This window comes from Heptranchias perlo, chromosome 12 (genome assembly GCF_035084215.1).
Source record: "Heptranchias perlo isolate sHepPer1 chromosome 12, sHepPer1.hap1, whole genome shotgun sequence".
Classification (NCBI taxonomy): domain Eukaryota; kingdom Metazoa; phylum Chordata; class Chondrichthyes; order Hexanchiformes; family Hexanchidae; genus Heptranchias; species Heptranchias perlo.
The window spans coordinates 2861157-2888689 of record NC_090336.1 but is presented as its reverse complement, the minus strand read 5'-3'; the positions used below and the strand labels follow the sequence as shown (position 1 = coordinate 2888689).

Sequence of the window (27533 nt, the reverse complement as noted above, 5' to 3'; positions counted from 1 at the left end):
GAAATGTCTCGAGGTGGGTTTGCTCAAGCTCAAACTGAATGGAATTGAGCAGCAGCTGGAGATACACCAGCACATACATCGGGAGGAAGAATAAAGCAGTGTACGCACAGTGAGTGACAGGAGGAAGAGGAGATAGAGTCCATGGATCCCCTGAGAATCTGGAATTGTCTAATGGATTTATAGTGCTGGATGCCAGTGAAAAAGGCAGGGTGCATAAACAGGGGATAGTAATCACAAGTAACAGCGCATCACCCCTAGGGAAAATAGTGAAAGCCCTGGTTTTCTTCATTGGAATACTCTGCTGGCACCTGTTTCTGAGGCATCATAATGAGGAAAAATGGACGAGACCTGTAACTCTGGGCCACAGTGTGCGTTTCCAGCAGGTCGGGATGAGCTGAAGAAGCTCCAGTGTGAAACAGGTGGGACCTTCAGTCGCATATTTAAATAAGAAGGAGCACTATTCTGATGACTCCCACATCAGTTCTCACTGCCACGCCATGTCTATGACATCTGAAAACAATCAGTATATGTCAGGGATGGCTTGGGGCTGAGCAGAACAGGTCAAGCAATTTAAGAGGTCAGATTTTTCAAAATTGGCCCATTTTTCAAAATGGTGTTTGCTTTTTTTTTCCCCCCCCACCTGGCCTTTGTGCCAAATGATTTATTTTCTTCACAATACTATCACAGATATCACTGGGTTTCCCAATGGGAATTCCCTGATGTGTCGGTCAGGATGTACAAGAGGTGCATCCACCTGTATCTGCAGACAGCAGTGATCAGGTCTCGCTATGGCAGATCGTTAGTGTGCGGGCGGGTTCGAGCTCTCAAGGTAGGTCGTAGCAGCAGGCAAGAGGTCGCAGATAAGGGTGAAGGCCCGCTGGATGGATCTTCAGAAGCATGCAACCAAGACGTGTCGTGCTTCACTGGTACTGCATGAAAGGACGCAAGTCAGGATGACCGTCAACCAGCAAATCCTGATTGGTCGCACTCACCAAAAGGCCAGACACCATAGTTGTAGGGATGGTCACACCTACCTGACAACAGCTGTGGGAAGCATCTTCACATGGTCAAGGTCAGCAGAGTCAGATTCAGAAAAAAAAATCGATGCCAAACCAAAGAAGGAGGTAGTAGGAAGGGTCATTGGAGGGTTTTAAGGGAGGTTTGAAAGAGACAAGGGAGGTAGAAAGGTGAAGGGGTTTAGGGAGGGAATTCCAGGGTGTGGGGCCTAGGTGTCCGAAGGCATGGCCGCCAATGGTTGGCAAAGGAAGGGCGGATGTAGAAGGGGCCAGTTCCAGAGGAACGAAAAGTTTGCGGGGAGTAGTTGGGGGTGGGGGGAGGAGGGATGTTTGTAGGGCTGGAGATGGTTAGAAAGGTAGGGAGGGGCGGGGCCCTCCTGAAGGTATTTGAACATGAGGATGAACATTTTTTATTTGAGGTTTTAGGGGACTGGGAGCCAACGTAGATCAGTGAGGACAAGGGTGATTGGCGAGCAAGACTGTGCAGGATAGGATTAAAGGCAGTTTTGAATGAGCTGTAGTTTATGGAGGGTGGAGAATGGGAGACCATTGAAATAGTCAAGACTGGAGGAGACAAAGGCATGGATGAGGGTTTCAGCAACAGATGGGCTGAGGCTCAGGCGGAGACAGTTGATGTTACAGAGGCGATCTTTGCGATGGAGAGGACATGGGCTCAGAAGCTCAGTTCAGGGTTGACTAGGATGCTAAGCTAGCAAACAATGTGGTTCAGCCTGAGACAGTGGCTGGGGAGGGGGCTAGAATTGGTGGCACGGGTACAGAGTTTGTGTTGGGAGACTGAAGACAATGGCTTCAGTCTTCCCAGTGTTGAGTTGGAAAAAACTGTGGCTCATCCAAGACTGGATATTTATCTCATTGATGTTTTTGGGACTTTGATGTATGCAAATCGGCTTGCCATGTTTGCCAAGGAAACAACAGTGACTATACTTTAAAAGCAATTCATTGGCTATGGCGTGCAAAGGGATAGCTTGAGGTCATGAAAGGCACTATATAAATGCAAGTTCTTTCTTTCTTATCACTTCAATGGGATTAACATATTTCTTAAACTTTTAGTGATGACTTTCACCAAGAAAGGAAAATGAGCCCCCCGAAGATACTCATATAAACAGGCAAGGATAGTTGTGGGGAGGACTCTGTGATGAAAGGATTAGGCAGCTCTGACCAGCAGTTCTGTATTGTCTCCCAGGCGTCAGGATAAGGTACATAGCAGAGCAGGGCTTCTATAATGGAGGGAGAAGTGCTAGAAGTCATTGTTCACCTGGAAACCGATGACTTAGGAAAGAGTAGGGTATACGTTATACAAAAGGATTTTGGGAGTTAGGCTTTAGATTGAAGAGCAAGACTTCCAGAGTGAAATCACAGGATTGCTCACAGTGCCATGTGCTGGGTCCATTAGGGAGAAGCAGATTAGACACTTTAATGTGATAGTGTAGAAAGGAGAGCTTCAGATTCTTAGAGCATTGGAACCAGTTCTGGGGCAGGGGGAGCCATACAGATAGGGCTTCACCTGAACCAAACCGGTATCAAAATCCTCACAGAGCAGACCCTGGGCAGAATTTAAACTGATAAAGGGAGCAAATCAAAATCTTTAAATAGATAGCACAGGGCACAGGGAAAAAGCTGGGGTGACGGAGGTGGGAATATTTACAGAAATTAAACAAGATGGTAAACTAACAGAGACAAGAGGAGCAATGGATGGGAAAGCTAAGAGAAAGACAGCAAACAAGCGGTCGTTATATTGATGTTAGGAGCATTACAAATAAAACAGAGAGGCTAAAAGCACAAATCCAGCTGGGGAAGGGGGTTGTGGAGGGGGGGGGCAGCATGTGGTAACAATTACAGAGACCCGACTACAGCCCAGAGGTTGCGTGTTAAATATGCTAGGATACAGGTTGCCCTGGCTTTCCTCTGGGAATTCACCTATTGGTAGGTGAGCCTGGAATGATAATGGGAAGAAAATGGGGTGAAAAGGCCGATCGCCAAACCCTCACCAAAAAAGTGCCTCGGAGATTTTCCTTCCCCCCCCCCCCCCCCCCGGGTCAGGATAGATTATCCAGCCCCCGTCTCACCACATGATGATGATGGCTGGGGATATGGTGCGCTGTAGGGGCTGCTGCCCAGCGACTGCCAGCGGGAAGATTCTCCGGTTGGAGGAGATGTTGAGGTCTGGCCAGAGGTGCTGCGGGGCTGAAGGCCACGGGAAACCGGAGCAGACTGCGGGCGAGGATTTTTAAAGTTTATTTTGGGTACATTTAAGATTTTTTAAAGTCAACTTTAAAATTTCTTAAAGCATGAGATTGGGAAGTAGACAACAACACATCGTAGACTCTAAACAAGGGCAAGCATTGGAAATAGCAAACAGTGAGGCAGGAAAACACCTCTTGAGTAGTCCAATAAACTAGTTACACCTTCATTACAATATATTGTGTTGATTTATTATCTGAAAGGACATATGAATGAAAAGATGGTCGTAAAGGCAGTGGTGATTAGACGCAGTCTGTTGGTAATGGGGTTAGTGTAGGGTAGAAAAACAAAGCAGGAGCTTAATCCAATTGAAGTGATAAGAAAGAAAGAACTTGCATTTATATAACTGGTTTAACAAAAATAGGCATAAGCATAATGGACGCAAGTGTGGGTTTTACCTGAAAGTCCTCTCAAATAAAGATTGACCCAACAATCTTCCTGTGCATCAGCCTGAGCCATTCCTCCTCCTCCTCCTCCTGCTCTGTCTCCTCTCCTGAATAGTGAAATCATACGGTAGACTGATTATTTTTGAGATTCTGATTCTGATTCTTTGAAGAAGTAACAGCAAGGGTAGACGGGGTAATGTAGTAGATGTAATATATTTGGATTTTCAAAAGGCCTTCGATCATAGTCGACTGATGTCTAAGGTCAGAGCATGTGGAGTCAGGGGACGGGTAGCAGAATGGATAGCAAGCTGGCTACAAAACAGAAAACAGAGAGTTGGGGTTAAAGATAGTTACTCAGACTGGCAAAAGGTGGGAAGTGGTGTTCCACAGGGATTGATGCTGGGACCACTGTTGTTCACAATTTACATAAACAATTTGGACTTGGGAATCAGAATACAATTTCAAAATTTGCAGACGACACCAAATTGGGGTGTATAGTTAATACTGAGGAGGACTGTGACAAAATACAGGAAGACATTAATAAACTTGCAGAATGGGTGTAATTGGTAAATTAATTTCAATATAGATAAGTATGAGGTGGTGCATTTTGGTAGGAAGATTAAAGAGGGCCACTTACTCCTAAGAGTCTATATGGGATAGAAGAGCAGAGGGATCTGGGGGTACAGATACACAAATCACTAAAAGTAGCGACACAGGTTAATAAGGCCATAAAAAAGCAAACAAAGCACTGGGGTTCGTTTCTAGAGGGATAGAATTGAAAAGCAGAGAAGTTATGTTAAACTTGTACAGAACCTTGGTTAGACCATACTTGGAGTATTGTGCACAGTTCTGGTCTCCATATCATAAAAAGGATATAGAGGCACTGGAGAAGGTACAAAAAAGATTTACTAGAATGATACCTAGTTATGTCTATCAGGAAATATTGAACAGGCTGGGACTCTTTCCTCTAGAAAAGAGAAGACTGAGGGGTGACCTGATAGAGGTCTTTAAGATTATGAAAGGGTTTGATAGGGTAAGCGTAGAGGAGATGTTTCCACTTGTTGGGGCCATAAATATAAAATAGTCACTAATAAATCCAATAGGGAATTCAGGAGAAACTTCTTTACCCAGAGAGTGGTTAGAATGTGGAACTCACTACCACATGGAGTAGTTGAGGCAAATAGCAGAGATACATTTAAGGGGAAGCTGGATAAACACATGAGGGAGAAAGGAATAGAAGGATATGATGATCGGGTTAGATGTAGAAGGGAGGGAGGAGGCTCGTGTGGAGCATAAACACTGGCATGGTCCTGTTGGGCCGAATGGCCTGTTTCTGTGCGGTACATTCTATGATGTATGAGACCATCCCAGGTCTTTGGAGCAGATCTGTCCATAGCAAAACCTTTGTTTCAACTTGGGTGGGGACATGAGCCTGGCACAAAAAGGAAACATCGTGCAGCTACTAGGGCGCTTTGCATTCTCCTCATTATTCTGTTCCTGTGGTGCACACCTCTGGTACATTAATAAAATTAAAGCCTTTCCTAATGATAAATGCCAATGGATGTTGTCAGGGACCTTGAGACTGCATGTGTGCCATCAATGAGGGAAGCCAGTCACCTGGTAAAAGGGTTGCTCCCTGTCATGTCTGCTTCCTTTCTAAGGGGAAAGTGCCGAAAGAGTTTCCACTGGCAAACAAGACTTTGTCACCTGCATTGGTGGACCAGCATTTGATTAATCTGGGCAGTATCAGCATTAGTGACATGAAAGGGTCCAATAAAAGTTGAAAGCTGTCGTGACTATCACAGCAACGGGCCAGGCCTGTCCCTGTGCTAGAGGTCGGGCTCCTGCAGACAGCACAACATAGTGACAGCCTCCCCAGTGCAGCAGAGACATAGAGTCATAGAGTCATAGAGTTATACAGCACGGATAGAGGCCCTTTGGCCCATCGTGTCCGCGCCGGCCATCAGCCCTGTCTACTCTAATCCCATATTCCAGCATTTGGTCCGTAGCCTTGTATGCTATGGCATTTCAAGTGCTCATCCAAATGCTTCTTGAATGTTGTGAGGGTTCCTGCCTCCACAACCCTTTCAGGCAGTGAGTTCCAGACTCCAACCACCCTCTGGGTGAAAAAGTTCTTTCTCAAATCCCCTCTAAACCTCCCGCCTTTTACCTTGAATCTATGTCCCCTTGTTATAGAACCCTCAACGAAGGGAAAAAGCTCCTTAGTATCCATCCTATCTGTGCCCCTCATAATTTTGTACACCTCAATCATGTCCCCCCTCAGCCTCCTCTGCTCCAAGGAAAACAAACCCAATCTTCCCAGACAGCAAAGGTATGTCTCCAGTAGGTTTGCCTGGGTCCCAAAACATAGTTGCTGGGGGATTCCTGGTGGGTGTCAGATGTCTGAGGTCCAAATGCGCCTGCATTTATTCCCTCTGCAGGAACTCCCCTTCCTCCTCGAAATCCAAGACAGCCATTGGGAGGCCAAATGGAATTCCCATGCTGAGCAGTCTGGTAGGAGCTAAGGTGGGCAGCTGATGGGGGAAACAACAGAGTGTCTGGAGGTTGGTGCAGAACTCCAAGAGCAAACTCCAGTAAAAACAAACTATTGCAAAAATCAATGAATGCAGAAACATCAGTTTGGCAAACCACAAGAGCAGCAACAAAAAAAACAAACAGCCATCTAAAAGATTTGTCAGTGCCAGCTTCAAGAACGGCTGTTTTCAAACAAACGGTGTGGAAGCCGACAAGCGCCCATTTTAAAGAGGTGAGCAGCACACAAAGGGCTGATTGGCCTCAAATCACAGGTAATTCATCATGGGGCACAGTTAAATCAATGACAATAAATTCTGGGGGTACAATGACCTCCGTAGAGGCTTGAAGCACCACATTGAAAAATCCAGGGATGCTGAGGATCAGTGAATCGGGAGGACAGAGCTGCCTGGATCCTGACAGGGTATCCACTGTCTGCAAGGGGGTCACTCCCTGAAAGCAGCATCGGGCAATTGACCCCACTGACTCCACAGAACAGTAATATTGTCTCCTTCTCTTTGATAGTGGATTATGCCCAGCGCTATTGTTCGATGCTGTTGAATAAAAGCAGCATATTTGGAAGGTGCCATGCCTTTGTGGGCCCAATTGACTATATTGAGGTAAAGTTTTTTAAAATTTCTCTTATTTCTTGAATGATCTTTAAATATCAAACCTTTACAGTTGAGTAGGACTGTATTTGTGGTGCATGAGTTAGGGCTCCTGCATACAAAAGGCGAAATATGACACAACTTGCAAAAAAGGCAGCAGCTTCACTGAACAGTTCAGAAATTATAGCAATTTACAGCACAGAGGAAGGCCATTCAGCCCATTCCACCGGTGCTGGCTCTCTGAAAGAGCTCTCCACTGAGTCTCATTACCCTGTCTTTTCCCTGTACTCTTTTAATTTTTCAAATATTTAAACTTGTCCCTCTGAAAAGCTTTTGTGGATTCTGTTCCTACCATGTCTCTGGAGGGATATGACATGTCTTTACAAACTCTACATGAAAATGTTTTCTCTCAACACATTGATCAGCAGAAACAGTTTTTGTTGATCAAAATCTATCATTATTTTGAACACCTCTGTTGGCTCTTCCCTGAACGTTCTGTGCCTTGATGACTGCAGTTCTGTCTGTGTGTGGTGTGTATAATTAGAGATTATGATTCCAGTTCTGTCTGTGTGTGGTGTGTACAATTAGAGATTGTGATTCTGTTCTGTCTGTGTGTGGTGTGTATAATTAGAGATTGTGATTCCCGTTCTGTCTGTGTGTGATGTGTATAATTAGAGATTGTGATTCTGTTCTGTCTGTGTGTGGTGTGTATAATTAGAGATTGTGATTCCCATTCTGTCTGTGTGTGGTGTGTACAAAAAGATATTGTGATTCCAGTTCTGTCTGTGTGTGATGTGTATAATTAGAGATGGTGATTCTATTCTGTCTGTGTGCGGTGTGTATAATTAGAGATGGTGATTCCCGTTCTGTCTGTGTGTGGTGTGTATAATTAGAGATTGTGATTCCCGTTCTGTCTGTGTGTGGTGTGTGTAATTAGAGATTGTGATTCCCGTTCTGTCTGTGTGTGGTGTGTATAATTAGAGATTGTGATTCCCGTTCTGTCTGTGTGTGATGTGTACAATTAGAGATTGTGATTCCAGTTCTGTCTGTTTTTGGTGTGTATAATTAGAGATTGTGATTCCAGTTCTGTCTGTGTGTGGTGTGTATAATTAGAGATTGTGATTACAGTTCTGTTTGTGTGTGGTGTGTATAATTAGAGATTGTGATTCTATTCTGTCTGTGTTTGGTGTGTATAATTAGAGATTGTGATTCCCGTTCTGTCTGTGTGTGATGTGTATAATTAGAGATTGTGATTCTGTTCTGTCTGTGTGTGGTGTGTATAATTAGAGATTGTGATTCCCGTTCTGTCTGTGTGTGGTGTGTGTAATTAGAGATTGTGATTCCCGTTCTGTCTGTGTGTAATGTGTATAATTAGAGATTGTGATTCTGTTCTGTCTGTGTGTGGTGTGTATAATTAGAGATTGTGATTCCCGTTCTGTCTGTGTGTGGTGTGTGTAATTAGAGATTGTGATTCCAGTTCTGTCTGTGTGTGATGTGTATAATTAGAGATTGTGATTCTGTTCTGTCTGTGTGTGGTGTGTATAATTAGAGATTATGATTCCCGTTCTGTCTGTGTGTGGTGTGTGTAATTAGAGATTGTGATTCCCGTTCTGTCTGTGTGTGGTGTGTATAATTAGAGATTGTGATTCCCGTTCTGTCTGTGTGTGGTGTGTATAATTAGAGATTGTGATTACAGTTCTGTTTGTGTGTGGTGTGTATAATTAGAGATTGTGATTCTATTCTGTCTGTGTTTGGTGTGTATAATTAGAGATTGTGATTCCCGTTCTGTCTGTGTGTGATGTGAACAATTAGAGATTGTGATTCCCGTTCTGTGTGTGTGTGGTGTGTATAATTAGAGATTGTGATTCCAGTTCTGTCTGTGTGTGGTGTGTATAATTAGAGATTGTGATTCCCGTTCTGTCTGTTTGTGATGTGTATAATTAGAGATTGTGATTCCCGTTCTGTCTGTGTGTAATGTGCACAATTAGAGATTGTGATTCCAGTTCTGTCTGTGTGTGGTGTGTATAATTAGAGATTGTGATTCCCGTTCTGTCTGTTTGTGATGTGTATAATTAGAGATTGTGATTCCCGTTCTGTCTGTGTGTAATGTGCACAATTAGAGATTGTGATTCCAGTTCTGTCTGTGTGTGGTGTGTATAATTAGAGATTGTGATTCCCGTTCTGTCTGTGTGTAATGTGCACAATTAGAGATTGTGATTCCAGTTCTGTCTGTGTGTGGTGTGTATAATTAGAGATTGTAATTCCCGTTCTGCCTGTGTGTGGTGTGCATAATTAGAGATTGTGATTCCCGTTCTGTCTGTGTGTAATGTGTATAATTAGAGATTGTGATTCCCGTTCTGTCTGTGTGTGTGATGTGTATAATTGCAGATTGTGATTCCCGTTCTGTCTGTGTGTGGTGTGTATAATTAGAGATTGTGATTCCCGTTCTGTCTGTGTGTGGTGTGTATAATTAGAGATTGTGATTCCCGTTCTGTCTGTGTGAGGTGTGTAAAATTAGAGATTTTGATTCCCGTTCTGTCTGTGTGTGGTGTGTATAATTAGAGATTGTGATTCCAGTTCTGTCTGTGTGTGGTGTGTATAATTAGAGATTGTGATTCCAGTTCTGTTTGTGTGTGATCTGTATAATTAGAGATTGTGATTCCCGTTCTGTCTGTGTGTGGTGTGTATAATTCGAGATTGTGATTCCCGTTCTGTCTGTGTGTGGTGTGTATAATTAGAGATTGTGATTCCAGGTCTGTCTGTGTGTGATGTGTCTAATTGGAGACTGTGATTCCCGTTCTGTCAGTGTGTGGTGTGTACAATTAGATATTGTGATTCCCGTTCTGTCTGTGTGTGGTGTGTATAATTAGAGATTATGATTGCAGTTCTGTCTGTGTGTGGTGTGTATAATTAGAGATTGTGATTCCCGTTCTGTCTGTGTGTGGTGTGTATAATTAGAGATTGTGATTCCAGTTCTGACCATGTGTAGTGTGTATAATTAGAGATTGTGATTCCAGTTCTGCTTGTGTGTGGTGTGTATAATTAGAGATTGTGATTCCCGTTCTGTCTATGTGTGGTGTGTATAATTAGAGATTGTGATTCCCATTCTCTCTGTGTGTGTTGTGTATAATTAGAGATTGTGATTCCAATTCTGTCTGTTAGTGGTGTGTATAATTAGAGATTGTGATTCCAGTTCTGTCTGTGTGTGGTGTGTAAAATTAGAGATTGTGATTCCAGTTCTGTCTGTGTGTGGTGTGTATAATTGGAGATTGTGATTCCAGTTCTGTCTGTGTGTTGTGTGTATAATTAGAGATTGTGATTCCCGTTCTGTCTGTGTGTAATGTGTATAATTAGAGATTGTGATTCCCGTTCTGTCTGTGTGTGGTGTGTATAATTAGAGATTGTGATTCCCGTTCTGTCTGTGTGTGGTGTGTATAATTAGAGATTGTGATTCCAGTTCTGCCTGTGTGTGGTGTGTATAATTAGAGATTGTGATTCCTGTTCTGTCTGTGTGTGGTGTGTATAATTAGAGATTGTGATTCCAGTTCTGTCCGTGTGTGGTGTGTATAATAAGAGATTGTGATTCCAGTTCTCTCTGTGTGTGTGGTGTGTATAATTAGAGATTGTGATTCCCGTTCTGTCTGTGTGTAATGTGTACAATTAGAGATTGTGATTCCCGTTCTGTCTGTGTGTGGTGTGTATAATTAGAGATTGTGATTCCCGTTCTGTCTGTGTGTGGTGTGTATAATTAGAGATTGTGATTCCCGTGCTGTCTGTGTGTGGTGTGTACAATTGGAGATTGTGATTCCCGTTCTGTCTTTGTGTGGTGTGTATAATTAGAGATTGTGATTCCAGTTCTGTCTGTTTGTGGTGTGTATAATTAGAGATTGTGATTCCCGTTGTCTTTGTGTGGTGTGTATAATTAGAGATTGTGATTCCCGTTCTGACCATGTGTAGTGTGTATAATTAGAGATTGTGATTCCCGTTCTGTCTGTGTGTAATGTGCATAATTAGAGATTGTGATTCCAGTTCTGTCTGTGTGTGGTGTGTTTAATGAGAGATTGTGATTCCAGTTCTGTCTGTGTGTGGTGTGTATAATTAGAGATTGTGATTCCCGTTCTGTCTGTGTGTGGTGTGTATAATTAGAGATTGTGATTCCCGTTCTGTCTGTGTGTAATGTGTATAATTAGAGATCGTGATTCCCGTTCTGTCAGTGTGTGATGTGCATAATTAGAGATTGTGATTCCAGTTCTGTCTGTGTGTGGTGTGTATAATTAGAGATTGTGATTCCAGTTCTGTCTGTTTTTGGTGTGTACAATTAGAGATTGTGATTCCAGTTCTGCCTGTGTGTGGTGTGTATAATTAGAGATTCTGATTCCCGTTCTGTGTGTGTGTGGTGTGTATAATTAGAGATTGTGATTCCAGTTCTGTCTGTGTGTGGTGTGTATAATTAGAGATTGTGATTCACGTTCTGTCTGTGTGTGATGTGTATAATTAGAGATTGTGATTCCCGTTCTGTCTGTGTGTAATGTGTACAATTAGAGATTGTGATTCCAGTTCTGTCTGTGTGTGGTGTGTATAATTAGAGATTGTGATTCCCGTTCTGTCTGTGTGTGATGCGTATAATTAGAGATTGTGATTCCCGTTCTGTCTGTGTGTAATGTGTACAATTAGAGATTGTGATTCCAGTTCTGTCTGTGTGTGGTGTGTATAATTAGAGATTGTGATTCCCGTTCTGTCTGTTTGTGATGTGTATAATTAGAGATTGTGATTCCCGTTCTGTCTGTGTGTAATGTGCACAATTAGAGATTGTGATTCCAGTTCTGTCTGTGTGTGGTGTGTATAATTAGAGATTGTGATTCCCGTTCTGTCTGTTTGTGGTGTGTATAATTAGAGATTGTGATTCCCGTTCTGCCTGTGTGTGGTGTGTATAATTAGAGATTGTGATTCCCGTTCTGTCTGTGTGTAATGTGTATAATTAGAGATTGTGATTCCCGTTCTGTCTGTGTGTGTGATGTGTATAATTAGAGATTGTGATTCCCGTTCTGTCTGTGTGTGGTGTGTATAATTAGAGATTGTGATTCCCGTTCTGTCTGTGTGTGGTGTGTATAATTAGAGATTGTGATTCCCGTTCTGTCTGTGTGAGGTGTGTATAATTAGAGATTTTGATTCCAGTTCTGTCTGTGTGTGTGATGTGTATAATTAGAGATTGTGATTCCCGTTCTGTCTGTGTGTGGTGTGTATAATTAGAGATTGTGATTCCAGTTCTATCTGTGTGTGGTGTGTATAATTAGAGATTGTGATTCCAGTTCTGTTTGTGTGTGATCTGTATAATTAGAGATTGTGATTCCCGTTCTGTCTGTGTGTGGTGTGTATAATTCGAGATTGTGATTCCAGGTCTGTCTGTGTGTGATGTGTGTAATTGGAGACTGTGATTCCCGTTCTGTCAGTGTGTGGTGTGTACAATTAGATATTGTGATTCCCGTTCTGTCTGTGTGTGGTGTGTATAATAAGAGATTATGATTGCAGTTCAGTCTGTGTGTGGTGTGTATAATTAGAGATTGTGATTCCAGTTCTGTCTGTGTGTGGTGTGTATAATTAGAGATTGTTATTCCAGTTCTGTCTGTTTGTGATCTGTATAATTAGAGATTGTGATTCCAGTTCTGTCTGTTTGTAGTGTGTATAATTACAGATTGTGATTCCCGTTCTGTCTGTGTGTGATGTGTATAATTAGAGATTGTGATTCCAGTTCTGTCTGTTAGTGGTGTGTATAATTAGAGATTGTGGTTCCCGTTTTGTCTGTGTGTGGTGTGTATAATTAGAGATTGTGATTCCAGTTCTGTCTGTTAGTGGTGTGTATAATTAGAGATTGTGATTCCAGTTCTGTCTGTGTGTGTTGTGTATAATTAGAGATTGTGGTTCCCGTTTTGTCTGTGTGTGGTGTGTATAATTAGAGATTGTGGTTCCCGTTTTGTCTGTGTGTGGTGTGTATAATTAGAGATTGTGATTCCAGTTCTGTCTGTGTGTGGTGTGTATAATTAGAGATTGTGATTCCAGTTCTGTCTGTGTGTGGTGTGTATAATTAGAGATTGTGATTCCAGTTCTGTCTGTTAGTGGTGTGTATAATTAGAGATTGTGATTCCAGTTCTGTCTGTGTGTGTTGTGTATAATTAGAGATTGTGGTTCCCGTTTTGTCTGTGTGTGGTGTATAATTAGAGATTGTGATTCCAGTTCTGTCTGTGTGTGGTGTATAATTAGAGATTGTGATTCCAGTTCTGTCTGTTAGTGGTGTGTATAATTAGAGATTGTGATTCCAGTTCTGTCTGTGTGTGTTGTGTATAATTAGAGATTGTGGTTCCCGTTTTGTCTGTGTGTGGTGTGTATAATTAGAGATTGTGATTCCCGTTTTGTCTGTGTTTGGTGTGTATAATTAGAGATTGTGATTCTATTCTGTCTGTGTGTGGTGTGTATAATTAGAGATTGTGATTCCAGTTCTGTCTGTGTGTGGTGTGTATAATTAGAGATTGTGGTTCCCGTTTTGTCTGTGTGTGGTGTGTATAATTAGAGATTGTGATTCTATTCTGTCTGTGTGTGGTGTGTATAATTAGAGATTGTGATTCCAGTTCTGTCTGTGTGTGTTGTGTATAATTAGAGATTGTGATTCTGTTCTGTCTGTGTATGGTGTGTATAATTAGAGATTGTGATTCCAGTTCTGTCTGTGTGTGTTGTGTATAATTAGAGATTGTGATTCCAGTTCTGTCTGTTAGTGGTGTGTATAATTAGAGATTGTGGTTCCCGTTTTGTCTGTGTGTGGTGTGTATAATTAGAGATTGTGGTTCCCGTTCTGTCTGTGTGTGGTGTGTATAATTAGAGATTGTGATTCCCGTTCTGTCTGTGTGTGGTGTGTATAATTCGAGATTGTGATTCCAGTTCTGTCTGTGTGTGTTGTGTATAATTAGAGATTGTGATTCCAGTTCTGTCTGTTAGTGGTGTGTATAATTAGAGATTGTGATTCCAGTTCTGTCTGTGTGTGGTGTGTATAATTAGAGATTGTGATTCCCGTTCTGTCTGTGTGTGGTGTGTATAATTAGAGATTGTGATTCCAGTTCTGTCTGTGTGTTGTGTGCATAATTAGAGATTGTGATTCCAGTTCTGTCTGTGTGTGTGATGTGTACAATTAGAGATTGTGATTCCAGTTCTGTCTGTGTGTGCTGTGTATAATTAGAGATTGGGATTCCCGTTCTGTCTGTGTGTAATGTGTATAATTAGAGATTGTGATTCCCGTTCTGTCTGTGTGTGGTGTGTATAATTAGAGATTGTGATTCCCGTTCTGTCTGTGTGTGGTGTGTATAATTAGAGATTGTGATTCCAGTTCTGCCTGTGTGTGGTGTGTATAATTAGAGATTGTGATTCCAGTTCTGTCTGTGTGTGGTGTGTATAATTAGAGATTGTGATTCCAGTTCTGTCCGTGTGTGGTGTGTATAATAAGAGATTGTGATTCCAGTTCTGTCTGTGTGTGTGGTGTGTATCATTAGAGATTGTGATTCCCGTTCTGTCTGTGTGTAATGTGTACAATTAGAGGTTGTGATTTCCGTTCTGTCTGTGTGTGGTGTGAATAATTAGAGATTGTGATTCCCGTTCTGTCTGTGTGTGGTGTGTATAATTGGAGATTGTGATTCCCGTGCTGTCTGTGTGTAATGTGTACAATTAGAGATTGTGATTCCCTTTCTGTCTGTGTGTGGTGTGTATAATTAGAGATTGTGATTCCAGTTCTGTCTGTTTGTGGTGTGGAAAATTAGAGATTGTGATTCCCGTTGTCTTTGTGTGGTGTGTATAATTAGAGATTGTGATTCCCGTTCTGTCTGTGTGTAATGTGTACAATTGGAGATTGTGATTCCCGTTCTGTCTGTGTGTAATGTGTATAATTAGAGATTGTGATTCCAGTTCTGTCTGTGTGTGGTGTGTTTAATGAGAGATTGTTATTCCAGTTCTGTCTGTGTGTGGTGTGTATATTTAGAGATTGTGATTCTGTTCTGTCTGTGTGTGGTGTGTATAATTAGAGATTGTGATTCCCGTTCTGTCTGTGTGTGTGGTGTGTATAATTAGAGATTGTGATTCTGTTCTGTCTGTGTGCGGTGTGCACAATTAGAGATTGTGATTCCCGTTCTGTCTGTGTGTGGTGTGTATAATTAGAGATTGTGATTCCAGTTCTGTCTGTGTGTGGTGTGTATAATTAGAGATTGTGATTCCAGTTCTGTCTGTGTGTGGTGTGTATAATTCGAGATTGTGATTCCCGTTCTGTCTGTGTGTGGTGTGTATATTTAGAGATTGTGATTCTGTTCTGTCTGTGTGTGGTGTGTATAATTAGAGATTGTGATTTCAGTTCTGTCTGTGTGTGGTGTGTATATTTAGAGATTGTGATTCTGTTCTGTCTGTGTGTGGTGTGTATAATTAGAGATTGTGATTCTGTTCTGTCTGTGTGTGATGTGTATAATTAGAGATTGTGATTCTATTCTGTCTGTGTGTGCTGTGTACAATTAGAGATTGTGATTCCAGTTCTGTCGGTGTGTGGTGTGTACAATTAGATATTGTGATTCCAGTTCTGTCTGTGTGTGGTGTGTATAATTAGAGATTGTGATTCCCGTTCTGTCTGTGTGTGGTGTGTATAATTAGAGATTGTGATTCCCGTTCTGTCTGTGTGTGGTGTGTATAATTAGAGATTGTGATTCCAGTTCTGTCTGTGTGTGGTGTGTATAATTAGAGATTGTGATTCCCGTTCTGTCTGTGTGTGGTGTGTATCAATTAGAGATTGTGATTCCCGTTCTGTCTGTGTGTGGTCTGTATAATTAGAGATTGTGATTCCAGTTCTGTCTGTGTGTGGTGTGTATAATTAGAGATTGTGATTCCCGTTCTGTCTGTGTGTGGTGTGTACAATAAGAGATTGTGATTCCCGTTCTGTCTGTGTGTGGTCTGTATAATTAGAGATTGTGATTCCCGTTCTGTCTGTGTGTGTGGTGTGTATAATTAGAGATTGTGATTCTATTCTGTCTGTGTTTGGTGTGTATAATTAGAGATTGTGATTCTAATCTGTCTGTGTTTGGTGTGTATAATTAGAGATTGTGATTCCAGTTCTGTCTGTGTGTGTGATGTGTATAATTAGAGATTGTGATTCCCGTTCTGTCTGTGTGTGTGGTGTGTATAATTAGAGATTGTGATTCCAGTTCTGTCTATGTGTGGTGTGTATAATTAGAGATTGTGATTCCCGTTCTGTCTGTGTTTGGTGTGTATAATTAGAGATTGTGATTCTGTTCTGTCTGTGTGTGTTGTGTATAATTAGAGATTGTGATTCTAATCTGTCTGTGTTTGGTGTGTATAATTAGAGATTGTGATTCCAGTTCTGTCTGTGTGTGGTGTGTATAATTAGAGATTGTGATTCCCGTTCTATCTGTGTGTGTGGTGTGTATAATTAGAGATTGTGATTCCAGTTCTGTCTGTTTGTGGTGTGTATAATTAGAGATTGTGATTCCCGTTCTGTCTGTGTGTGGTGTGTATAATTAGAGATTGTGATTCCCGTTCTGTCTGTGTGTGGTGTGTATAATTAGAGATTGTGATTCCAGTTCTGTCTGTTTTTGGTGTGTGCAATTAGAGATTGTGATTCCAGTTCTGCCTGTGTGTGGTGTGTATAATTAGAGATTCTGATTCCCGTTCTGTGTGTGTGTGGTGTGTATAATTAGAGATTGTGATTCCAGTTCTGTCTGTGTGTGGTGTGTATAATTAGAGATTGTGATTCACGTTCTGTCTGTGTGTGATGTGTATAATTAGAGATTGTGATTCCCGTTCTGTCTGTGTGTAATGTGTACAATTAGAGATTGTGATTCCAGTTCTGTCTGTGTGTGGTGTGTATAATTAGAGATTGTGATTCCCGTTCTGTCTGTGTGTGATGCGTATAATTAGAGATTGTGATTCCCGTTCTGTCTGTGTGTAATGTGTACAATTAGAGATTGTGATTCCAGTTCTGTCTGTGTGTGGTGTGTATAATTAGAGATTGTGATTCCCGTTCTGTCTGTTTGTGATGTGTATAATTAGAGATTGTGATTCCCGTTCTGTCTGTGTGTAATGTGCACAATTAGAGATTGTGATTCCAGTTCTGTCTGTGTGTGGTGTGTATAATTAGAGATTGTGATTCCCGTTCTGTCTGTTTGTGGTGTGTATAATTAGAGATTGTGATTCCCGTTCTGCCTGTGTGTGGTGTGTATAATTAGAGATTGTGATTCCCGTTCTGTCTGTGTGTAATGTGTATAATTAGAGATTGTGATTCCCGTTCTGTCTGTGTGTGTGATGTGTATAATTAGAGATTGTGATTCCCGTTCTGTCTGTGTGTGGTGTGTATAATTAGAGATTGTGATTCCCGTTCTGTCTGTGTGTGGTGTGTATAATTAGAGATTGTGATTCCCGTTCTGTCTGTGTGAGGTGTGTATAATTAGAGATTTTGATTCCAGTTCTGACTGTGTGTGTGATGTGTATAATTAGAGATTGTGATTCCCGTTCTGTCTGTGTGTGGTGTGTATAATTAGAGATTGTGATTCCAGTTCTATCTGTGTGTGGTGTGTATAATTAGAGATTGTGATTCCAGTTCTGTTTGTGTGTGATCTGTATAATTAGAGATTGTGATTCCCGTTCTGTCTGTGTGTGGTGTGTATAATTCGAGATTGTGATTCCAGGTCTGTCTGTGTGTGATGTGTGTAATTGGAGACTGTGATTCCCGTTCTGTCAGTGTGTGGTGTGTACAATTAGATATTGTGATTCCCGTTCTGTCTGTGTGTGGTGTGTATAATTAGAGATTATGATTGCAGTTCAGTCTGTGTGTGGTGTGTATAATTAGAGATTGTGATTCCAGTTCTGTCTGTGTGTGGTGTGTATAATTAGAGATTGTTATTCCAGTTCTGTCTGTTTGTGATCTGTATAATTAGAGATTGTGATTCCAGTTCTGTCTGTTTGTAGTGTGTATAATTACAGATTGTGATTCCCGTTCTGTCTGTGTGTGATGTGTATAATTAGAGATTGTGATTCCTGTTCTGTCTGTGTGTGGTGTGTACAATTAGAGATTGTGGTTCCCGTTTTGTCTGTGTGTGGTGTGTACAATTAGAGATTGTGATTCCCGTTCTGTCTGTGTGTGATGTGTATAATTAGAGATTGTGATTCCAGTTCTGTCTGTGTGTGTTGTGTATAATTAGAGATTGTGATTCCAGATCTGTCTGTTAGTGGTGTGTATAATTAGAGATTGTGATTCCAGTTCTGTCTGTGTGTGGTGTGTATAATTCGAGATTGTGATTCCCGTTCTGTCTGTGTGTGATGTGTATAATTAGAGATTGTGATTCCAGTTCTGTCTGTGTGTTGTGTGCATAATTAGAGATTGTGATTCCAGTTCTGTCTGTGTGTGTGATGTGTACAATTAGAGATTGTGATTCCAGTTCTGTCTGTGTGTGCTGTGTATAATTAGAGATTGGGATTCCCGTTCTGTCTGTGTGTAATGTGTATAATTAGAGATTGTGATTCCCGTTCTGTCTGTGTGTGGTGTGTATAATTAGAGATTGTGATTCCCGTTCTGTCTGTGTGTGGTGTGTATAATTAGAGATTGTGATTCCAGTTCTGCCTGTGTGTGGTGTGTATAATTAGAGATTGTGATTCCAGTTCTGTCTGTGTGTGGTGTGTATAATTAGAGATTGTGATTCCAGTTCTGTCCGTGTGTGGTGTGTATAATAAGAGATTGTGATTCCAGTTCTGTCTGTGTGTGTGGTGTGTATCATTAGAGATTGTGATTCCCGTTCTGTCTGTGTGTAATGTGTACAATTAGAGGTTGTGATTTCCGTTCTGTCTGTGTGTGGTGTGAATAATTAGAGATTGTGATTCCCGTTCTGTCTGTGTGTGGTGTGTATAATTGGAGATTGTGATTCCCGTGCTGTCTGTGTGTAATGTGTACAATTAGAGATTGTGATTCACTTTCTGTCTGTGTGTGGTGTGTATAATTAGAGATTGTGATTCCAGTTCTGTCTGTTTGTGGTGTGGAAAATTAGAGATTGTGATTCCCGTTGTCTTTGTGTGGTGTGTATAATTAGAGATTGTGATTCCCGTTCTGTCTGTGTGTAATGTGTACAATTGGAGATTGTGATTCCCGTTCTGTCTGTGTGTAATGTGTATAATTAGAGATTGTGATTCCAGTTCTGTCTGTGTGTGGTGTGTTTAATGAGAGATTGTTATTCCAGTTCTGTCTGTGTGTGGTGTGTATATTTAGAGATTGTGATTCTGTTCTGTCTGTGTGTGGTGTGTATAATTAGAGATTGTGATTCCCGTTCTGTCTGTGTGTGTGGTGTGTATAATTAGAGATTGTGATTCTGTTCTGTCTGTGTGCGGTGTGCACAATTAGAGATTGTGATTCCCGTTCTGTCTGTGTGTGGTGTGTATAATTAGAGATTGTGATTCCAGTTCTGTCTGTGTGTGGTGTGTATAATTAGAGATTGTGATTCCAGTTCTGTCTGTGTGTGGTGTGTATAATTCGAGATTGTGATTCCCGTTCTGTCTGTGTGTGGTGTGTATATTTAGAGATTGTGATTCTGTTCTGTCTGTGTGTGGTGTGTATAATTAGAGATTGTGATTTCAGTTCTGTCTGTGTGTGGTGTGTATATTTAGAGATTGTGATTCTGTTCTGTCTGTGTGTGGTGTGTATAATTAGAGATTGTGATTCTGTTCTGTCTGTGTGTGATGTGTATAATTAGAGATTGTGATTCTATTCTGTCTGTGTGTGCTGTGTACAATTAGAGATTGTGATTCCAGTTCTGTCGGTGTGTGGTGTGTACAATTAGATATTGTGATTCCAGTTCTGTCTGTGTGTGGTGTGTATAATTAGAGATTGTGATTCCCGTTCTGTCTGTGTGTGGTGTGTATAATTAGAGATTGTGATTCCCGTTCTGTCTGTGTGTGGTGTGTATAATTAGAGATTGTGATTCCAGTTCTGTCTGTGTGTGGTGTGTATAATTAGAGATTGTGATTCCCGTTCTGTCTGTGTGTGGTGTGTATCAATTAGAGATTGTGATTCCCGTTCTGTCTGTGTGTGGTCTGTATAATTAGAGATTGTGATTCCAGTTCTGTCTGTGTGTGGTGTGTATAATTAGAGATTGTGATTCCCGTTCTGTCTGTGTGTGGTGTGTACAATAAGAGATTGTGATTCCCGTTCTGTCTGTGTGTGGTCTGTATAATTAGAGATTGTGATTCCCGTTCTGTCTGTGTGTGTGGTGTGTATAATTAGAGATTGTGATTCTATTCTGTCTGTGTTTGGTGTGTATAATTAGAGATTGTGATTCTAATCTGTCTGTGTTTGGTGTGTATAATTAGAGATTGTGATTCCAGTTCTGTCTGTGTGTGTGATGTGTATAATTAGAGATTGTGATTCCCGTTCTGTCTGTGTGTGTGGTGTGTATAATTAGAGATTGTGATTCCAGTTCTGTCTATGTGTGGTGTGTATAATTAGAGATTGTGATTCCCGTTCTGTCTGTGTTTGGTGTGTATAATTAGAGATTGTGATTCTGTTCTGTCTGTGTGTGTTGTGTATAATTAGAGATTGTGATTCTAATCTGTCTGTGTTTGGTGTGTATAATTAGAGATTGTGATTCCAGTTCTGTCTGTGTGTGGTGTGTATAATTAGAGATTGTGATTCCCGTTCTGTCTGTGTGTGTGGTGTGTATAATTAGAGATTGTGATTCCAGTTCTGTCTGTTTGTGGTGTGTATAATTAGAGATTGTGATTCCCGTTCTATCTGTGTGTGGTGTGTATAATTAGAGATTGTGATTCCCGTTCTGTCTGTGTGTGGTGTGTATAATTAGAGATTGTGATTCCAGTTCTGCCTGTGTGTGGTGTGTATAATTAGAGATTGTGATTCCAGTTCTGTCTGTGTGTGGTGTGTATAATTAGAGATTGTGATTCCAGTTCTGTCCGTGTGTGGTGTGTATAATAAGAGATTGTGATTCCAGTTCTGTCTGTGTGTGTGGTGTGTATCATTAGAGATTGTGATTCCCGTTCTGTCTGTGTGTAATGTGTACAATTAGAGGTTGTGATTTCCGTTCTGTCTGTGTGTGGTGTGAATAATTAGAGATTGTGATTCCCGTTCTGTCTGTGTGTGGTGTGTATAATTGGAGATTGTGATTCCCGTGCTGTCTGTGTGTAATGTGTACAATTAGAGATTGTGATTCCCTTTCTGTCTGTGTGTGGTGTGTATAATTAGAGATTGTGATTCCAGTTCTGTCTGTTTGTGGTGTGGAAAATTAGAGATTGTGATTCCCGTTGTCTTTGTGTGGTGTGTATAATTAGAGATTGTGATTCCCGTTCTGTCTGTGTGTAATGTGTACAATTGGAGATTGTGATTCCCGTTCTGTCTGTGTGTAATGTGTATAATTAGAGATTGTGATTCCAGTTCTGTCTGTGTGTGGTGTGTTTAATGAGAGATTGTTATTCCAGTTCTGTCTGTGTGTGGTGTGTATATTTAGAGATTGTGATTCTGTTCTGTCTGTGTGTGGTGTGTATAATTAGAGATTGTGATTCCCGTTCTGTCTGTGTGTGTGGTGTGTATAATTAGAGATTGTGATTCTGTTCTGTCTGTGTGCGGTGTGCACAATTAGAGATTGTGATTCCCGTTCTGTCTGTGTGTGGTGTGTATAATTAGAGATTGTGATTCTAATCTGTCTGTGTTTGGTATGTATAATTAGAGATTGTGATTCCAGTTCTGTCTGTGTGTGGTGTGTATAATTAGAGATTGTGATTCTAATCTGTCTGTGTTTGGTATGTATAATTAGAGATTGTGATTCCAGTTCTGTCTGTGTGTGGTGTGTATAATTAGAGATTGTGATTCCCGTTCTGTCTGTGTGTGTGGTGTATATAATTAGAGATTGTGATTCCAGTTCTGTCTGTTTGTGGTGTGTATAATTAGAGATTGTGATTCCCGTTCTGTCTGTGTGTGGTGTGTATAATTAGAGATTGTGATTCCCGTTCTGTCTGTGTGTGGTGTGTATAATTAGAGATTGTGATTCTAATCTGTCTGTGTTTGATGTGTATAATTAGAGATTGTGATTCCAGTTCTTTCTGTGTGTGTGATGTGTATAATTAGAGATTGTGATTCCAGTTCTGTCTGTGTGTGGTGTGTATAATTAGAGATTGTGATTCCCGTTCTGTCTGTGTGTGTGATGTGTATAATTAGAGATTGTGATTCCCGTTCTGTCGGTGTGTGTGGTGTGTATAATTAGAGATTGTGATTCCAGTTCTGTCTGTTTGTGGTGTGTATAATGAGAGATTGTGATTCCAGTTCTGTCTGTGTGTGGTGTGTATAATTAGAGATTGTGATTCCCGTTCTGTCTGTGTGTGGTGTGTATAATTGGAGACTGTGATTCCCGTTCTGTCTGTGTGTGGTGTGTACAATTAGAGATTGTGATTCCCGTTCTGTCTGTGTGTGGTGTGTATAATTAGAGATTGTGATTCCCGTTCTGTCTGTGTGTGATGTGTATAATTAGAGATTGTGATTCCCGTTCTGTCTGTGTGTGGTGTGTACAATTAGAGATTGTGATTCCCGTTCTGTCTGTGTGTGGTGTGTATAATTAGAGATTGTGATTCCCGTTCTGTCTGTGTGTGGTGTGTATAATTAGAGATTGTGATTCCCGTTCTGTCTGTGTGTGGTGTGTATAATTAGAGATTGTGATTCCCGTTCTGTCTGTGTGTGGTGTGTATATTTAGAGATTGTGATTCCCGTTCTGTCTGTCTGTGGTGTGTATAATTAGAGATTGTGATTCCAGTTCTGTCTGTGTGTGGTGTGTATAATTAGAGATTGTGATTCCCGTTCTGTCTGTGTGTGGTGTTTATAATTAGAGATTGTGATTCCAGTTCTGTCTGTGTGTGGTGTGTATAATTTGAGATTGTGATTCCCGTTCTGTCTGTGTGTGGTGTGTATAATTAGAGATTGTGATTCCCGTTCTGTCTGTGTGTGGTGTGTACAATTAGAGATTGTGATTCCCGTTCTGTCTGTGTTTGGTGTGTATAATTAGAGATTGTGATTCCAGTTCTGTCTGTGTGTGGTGTGTATAATTAGAGATTGTGATTCCAGTTCTGTCTGTGTGTGTGGTGTGTATAATTAGAGATTGTGATTCCCGTTCTGTCTGTGTGTGGTGTGTATAATTAGAGATTGTGATTCCCTTTCTGTCTGTGTGTGGTGTGTATAATTAGAGATTGTGATTCCCGTTCTGTCTGTGTGTGGTGTGTATAATTAGAGATTGTGATTCCCGTTCTCTCTGTGTGTGATGTGTATAATTAGAGATTGTGATTCCCGTTCTGTCTGTGTGTGGTGTGTATAATTAGAGATTGTGATTCCCGTTCTGTCTGTGTGTGGTGTGTATAATTAGAGATTGTGATTCCAGTTCTGTCTGTGTGTGTAATGTGTACAATTAGAGATTGTGATTCCAGTTCTGTCTGTGTGTGGTGTGTATAATTAGAGATTGTGATTCCCGTTCTGTCTGTGTGTGGTGTGTATAATTAGAGATTGTGATTCCCGTTCTGACTGTGTGTGGTGTGTGTAATTAGAGATTGTGATTCCAGTTCTGTCTGTGTGTGGTGTGTACAATTCGAGATTGTGATTCCCGTTCTGTCTGTGTGTGGTGTGTATTATTAGAGATTGTGATTCCCGTTCTGTCTGTGTGTGGTTTGTATAATTAGAGATTGTGATTCCAATTCTGTCTGTTTGTGGTGTGTATAATTAGAGATTGTGATTCCAGTTCTGTCTGTGTGTGTTGTGTATAATTAGAGATTGTGATTCAATTCTGTCTGTGTTTGGTGTGTATAATTAGAGATTGTGATTCTATTCTGTCTGTGTGTGGTTTGTATATTTAGAGATTGTGATTCTGTACTGTCTGTGTGTGGTGTGCATAATTAGAGATTGTGATTCCAGTTCTGTCTGTGTGTGGTGTGTATAATTAGAGATTGTGATTCCAGTTCTGTCTGTGTGTGTGGTGTGTATAATTAGAGATTGTGATTCCCGTTCTGTCTGTGTGTGGTGTGTATAATTAGAGATTGTGATTCCCTTTCTGTCTGTGTGTGGTGTGTATAATTAGAGATTGTGATTCCCGTTCTGTCTGTGTGTGGTTTGTATAATTAGAGATTGTGATTCCCGTTCTCTCTGTGTGTGATGTGTATAATTAGAAATTGTGATTCCAGTTCTGTCTGTGTGTGGTGTGTACAATTAGAGATTGTGATTCTGTTCTGTCTGTGTGTGGTGTGTATAATTAGAGATTGTGATTCCCGTTCTGTCTGTGTGTGGTTTGTATATTTAGAGATTGTGATTCTGTACTGTCTGTGTGTGGTGTGCATAATTAGAGATTGTGATTCCAGTTCTGTCTGTGTGTGGTGTGTATATTTAGAGATTGTGATTCTGTTCTGCCTGTGTGTGGTGTGTATAATTAGAGATTGTGATTCTGTTCTGTCTGTGTGTGGTGTGTATAATTAGAGATTGTGATTCCAGTTCTGTCTGTGTGCGGTGTGTATAATTAGAGATTGTGATTCCAGTTCTGTCTGTTTGTGGTGTGTATAATTAGAGATTGTGATTCCCGTTCTGTCTGTGTGTGGTGTGGAGAATTGGAGACTGTGATTCCCGTTCTGTCTGTGTGTGGTGTGTATAATTAGAGATTGTGATTCCGTTCTGTCTGTGTGTGGTGTGTATAATTAGAGATTGTGATTCCCATTCTGTCTCTGTGTGGTGTGTATAATTAGAGATTGTGATTCCTGTTCTGTCTGTTTGTGGTGTGTACAATTAGAGAATGTGATTCCCATTCTGTCTGTTTGTGGTGTGTATAATTAGAGATTGTGATTCCAGTTCTATCTGTGTGTGGTGTGTATAATTTGAGATTGTGATTCCCGTTCTGTCTGTGTTTGGTGTGTGTAATTACAGAATGTGATTCCCGTTCTGTCTGTGTGTTGTGTGTATAATTAGAGATTGTGATTCCCGTTCTGTCTGTGTGTGGTGTTTATAATTAGAGATTGTGATTCCCGTTCTGTCTGTGTGTGATGTGTACAATTAGAGATTGTGATTCTGTTCTGTCTGTGTGTGGTGTGTATAATTAGAGATTGTGATTCCCATTCTGTCTGTGTGTGATCTGTAGAATTAGAGATTGTGATTCCAGTTCTGTCTGTGTGTGGTGTGTATAATTAGAGATTGTGATTCCAGTTCTGTCTGTGTTTGGTGTGTATAATTAGTGATTGTGATTCCCGTTCTGTCTGTGTTTGGTGTGTATAATTAGAGATTGTGATTCCAGTTCTGTCTGTGTGTGTGGTGTGTATAATTAGAGATTGTGATTCCCGTTCTGTCTGTGTGAGGTGTGTAAAATTAGAGATTATGATTCCAGTTCTATCTGTGTGTGGTGTGTATAATTAGAGATTGTGATTCCTGTTCTGTCTGTGTGCGGTGTGTATAATTAGAGATTGTGATTCCCGTTCTGTCTGTGTTTGGTGTGTATAATTAGAGATTGTGATTCCAGTTCTGTCTGTGTGTGGTGTGTATAATTAGTGATTGTGATTCCCGTTCTGTCTGTGTGTGGTGTGTATAATTAGAGATTGTGATTCCCATTCTGTCTCTGTGTGGTGTGTATAATTAGAGATTGTGATTCCTGTTCTGTCTGTTTGTGGTGTGTACAATTAGAGAATGTGATTCCCATTCTGTCTGTGTGTGGTGTGTATAATTAGAGATTGTGATTCCTGTTCTGTCTGTGTGCGGTGTGTATAATTAGAGATTGTGATTCCCGTTCTGTCTGTGTTTGGTGTGTATAATTAGAGATTGTGATTCCAGTTCTGTCTGTGTGTGGTGTGTATAATTAGTGATTGTGATTCCCGTTCTGTCTGTGTGTGGTGTGTATAATTAGAGATTGTGATTCCCATTCTGTCTCTGTGTGGTGTGTATAATTAGAGATTGTGATTCCTGTTCTGTCTGTTTGTGGTGTGTACAATTAGAGAATGTGATTCCCATTCTGTCTGTGTGTGGTGTGTATAATTAGAGATTGTGATTCCTGTTCTGTCTGTTTGTGGTGTGTACAATTAGAGAATGTGATTCCCGTTCTGTCTGTGTGTGGTGTGTATAATTAGAGATTGTGATTCCTGTTCTGTCTGTTTGTGGTGTGTACAATTAGAGATTGTGATTCCAGTTCTGTCTGTGTGTGATGTGTATAATTAGAGATTGTGTTTCCAGTTCTGTCTGTGTGTGGTGTGTATAATTAGAGATTGTGTTTCCAGTTCTGTCTGTGTGTGGTGTGTATAATTAGAGATTGTGATTCCCGTTCTGTCTGTGTTTGGTGTTTATAATTAGAGATTGTGATTCCTGTTCTGTCTGTTTGTGGTGTGCACAATTAGAGAATGTGATTCCAGTTCTGTCTGTGTGTGGTGTGTATAATTAGAGATTGTGATTCCCGTTCTGTCTGTGTTTGGTGTGTATAATTAGAGATTGTGATTCCTGTTCTGTCTGTTTGTGGTGTGTACAATTAGAGAATGTGATTCCAGTTCTGTCTGTGTGTGGTGTGTATAATTAGAGATTGTGATTCCTGTTCTGTCTGTTTGTGGTGTGTACAATGAGAGATTGTGATTCCAGTTCTGTCTGTGTGTGGTGTGTACAATTAGAGATTGTGATTCCAGTTCTGTCTGTGTGTGGTGTGTATAATTAGAGATTGTGATTCCAGTTCTGTCTGTGTGTGGTGTGTATAATTAGAGATTGTGATTCCTGTTCTGTCTGTGTGTGGTGTGTATAATTAGAGATTGTGATTCCAGTTCTGTCTGTGTGTGGTGTGTATAATTAGAGATTGTGATTCCCGTTCTGTATGTGTTTGGTGTGTGTAATTACAGATTGTGATTCCCGTTCTGTCTGTGTGTGGTGTGTATAATTAGAGATTGTGATTCCCGTTCTGTCTGTGTGTGGTGTTTATAATTAGAGATTGTGATTCCCGTTCTGTCTGTGTATGATGTGTACAATTAGAGATTGTGATTCTGTTCTGTCTGTGTGTGGTGTGTATAATTAGAGATTGTGATTCTGTTCTGTCTGTGTGTGGTGTGTATAATTAGAGATTGTGATTCCCGTTCTGTCTGTGTGTGGTGTGTATAATTAGAGATTGTGATTCCCTTTCTGTCTGTGTGTGGTGTGTGTAATTACAGATTGTGATTCCCGTTCTGTCTGTGTGTGGTGTGTATAATTAGAGATTGTGATTCCCGTTCTGTCTGTGTGTGGTGTTTATAATTAGAGATTGTGATTCCCGTTCTGTCTGTGTATGATGTGTACAATTAGAGATTGTGATTCTGTTCTGTCTGTGTGTGGTGTGTATAATTAGAGATTGTGATTCCAGTTCTGTCTGTTTGTGGTGTGTACAATTAGAGCATGTGATTCCCATTCTGTCTGTGTGTGATCTGTATAATTAGAGATTGTGATTCCCGTTCTGTCTGTGTGTGGTGTGTATTATTAGAGATTGTGATTCCAGTTCTGTCTGTGTGTGGTGTGTATAATTAGAGATTGTGATTCCCGTTCTGTCTGTGTTTTGTGTGTATAATTAGAGATTGTGATTCCAGTTATGTCTGTGTGTGGTGTGTTTAATTAGAGATTGTGATTCCCGTTCTGTCTGTGTGTGGTGTGCATAATGAGAGATTGTGATTCCAGTTCTGTCTGTGTGTGG

General features: G+C 40.7%; 1 protein-coding gene across 1 annotated transcript in view; it reads left to right on the top strand.

Annotated features, from left to right (window-relative positions):
* LOC137328116 (mucin-6-like) overlaps positions 1-27533 on the top strand; it is a 553886-nt gene that overhangs the window by 177539 nt on the left and 348814 nt on the right. The window contains exon 12 of the mRNA XM_067994296.1: positions 6722-6816. Coding sequence (XP_067850397.1) covers positions 6722-6816 — 95 coding nt within the window. The remainder of the gene's footprint in view (positions 1-6721; positions 6817-27533) is intronic.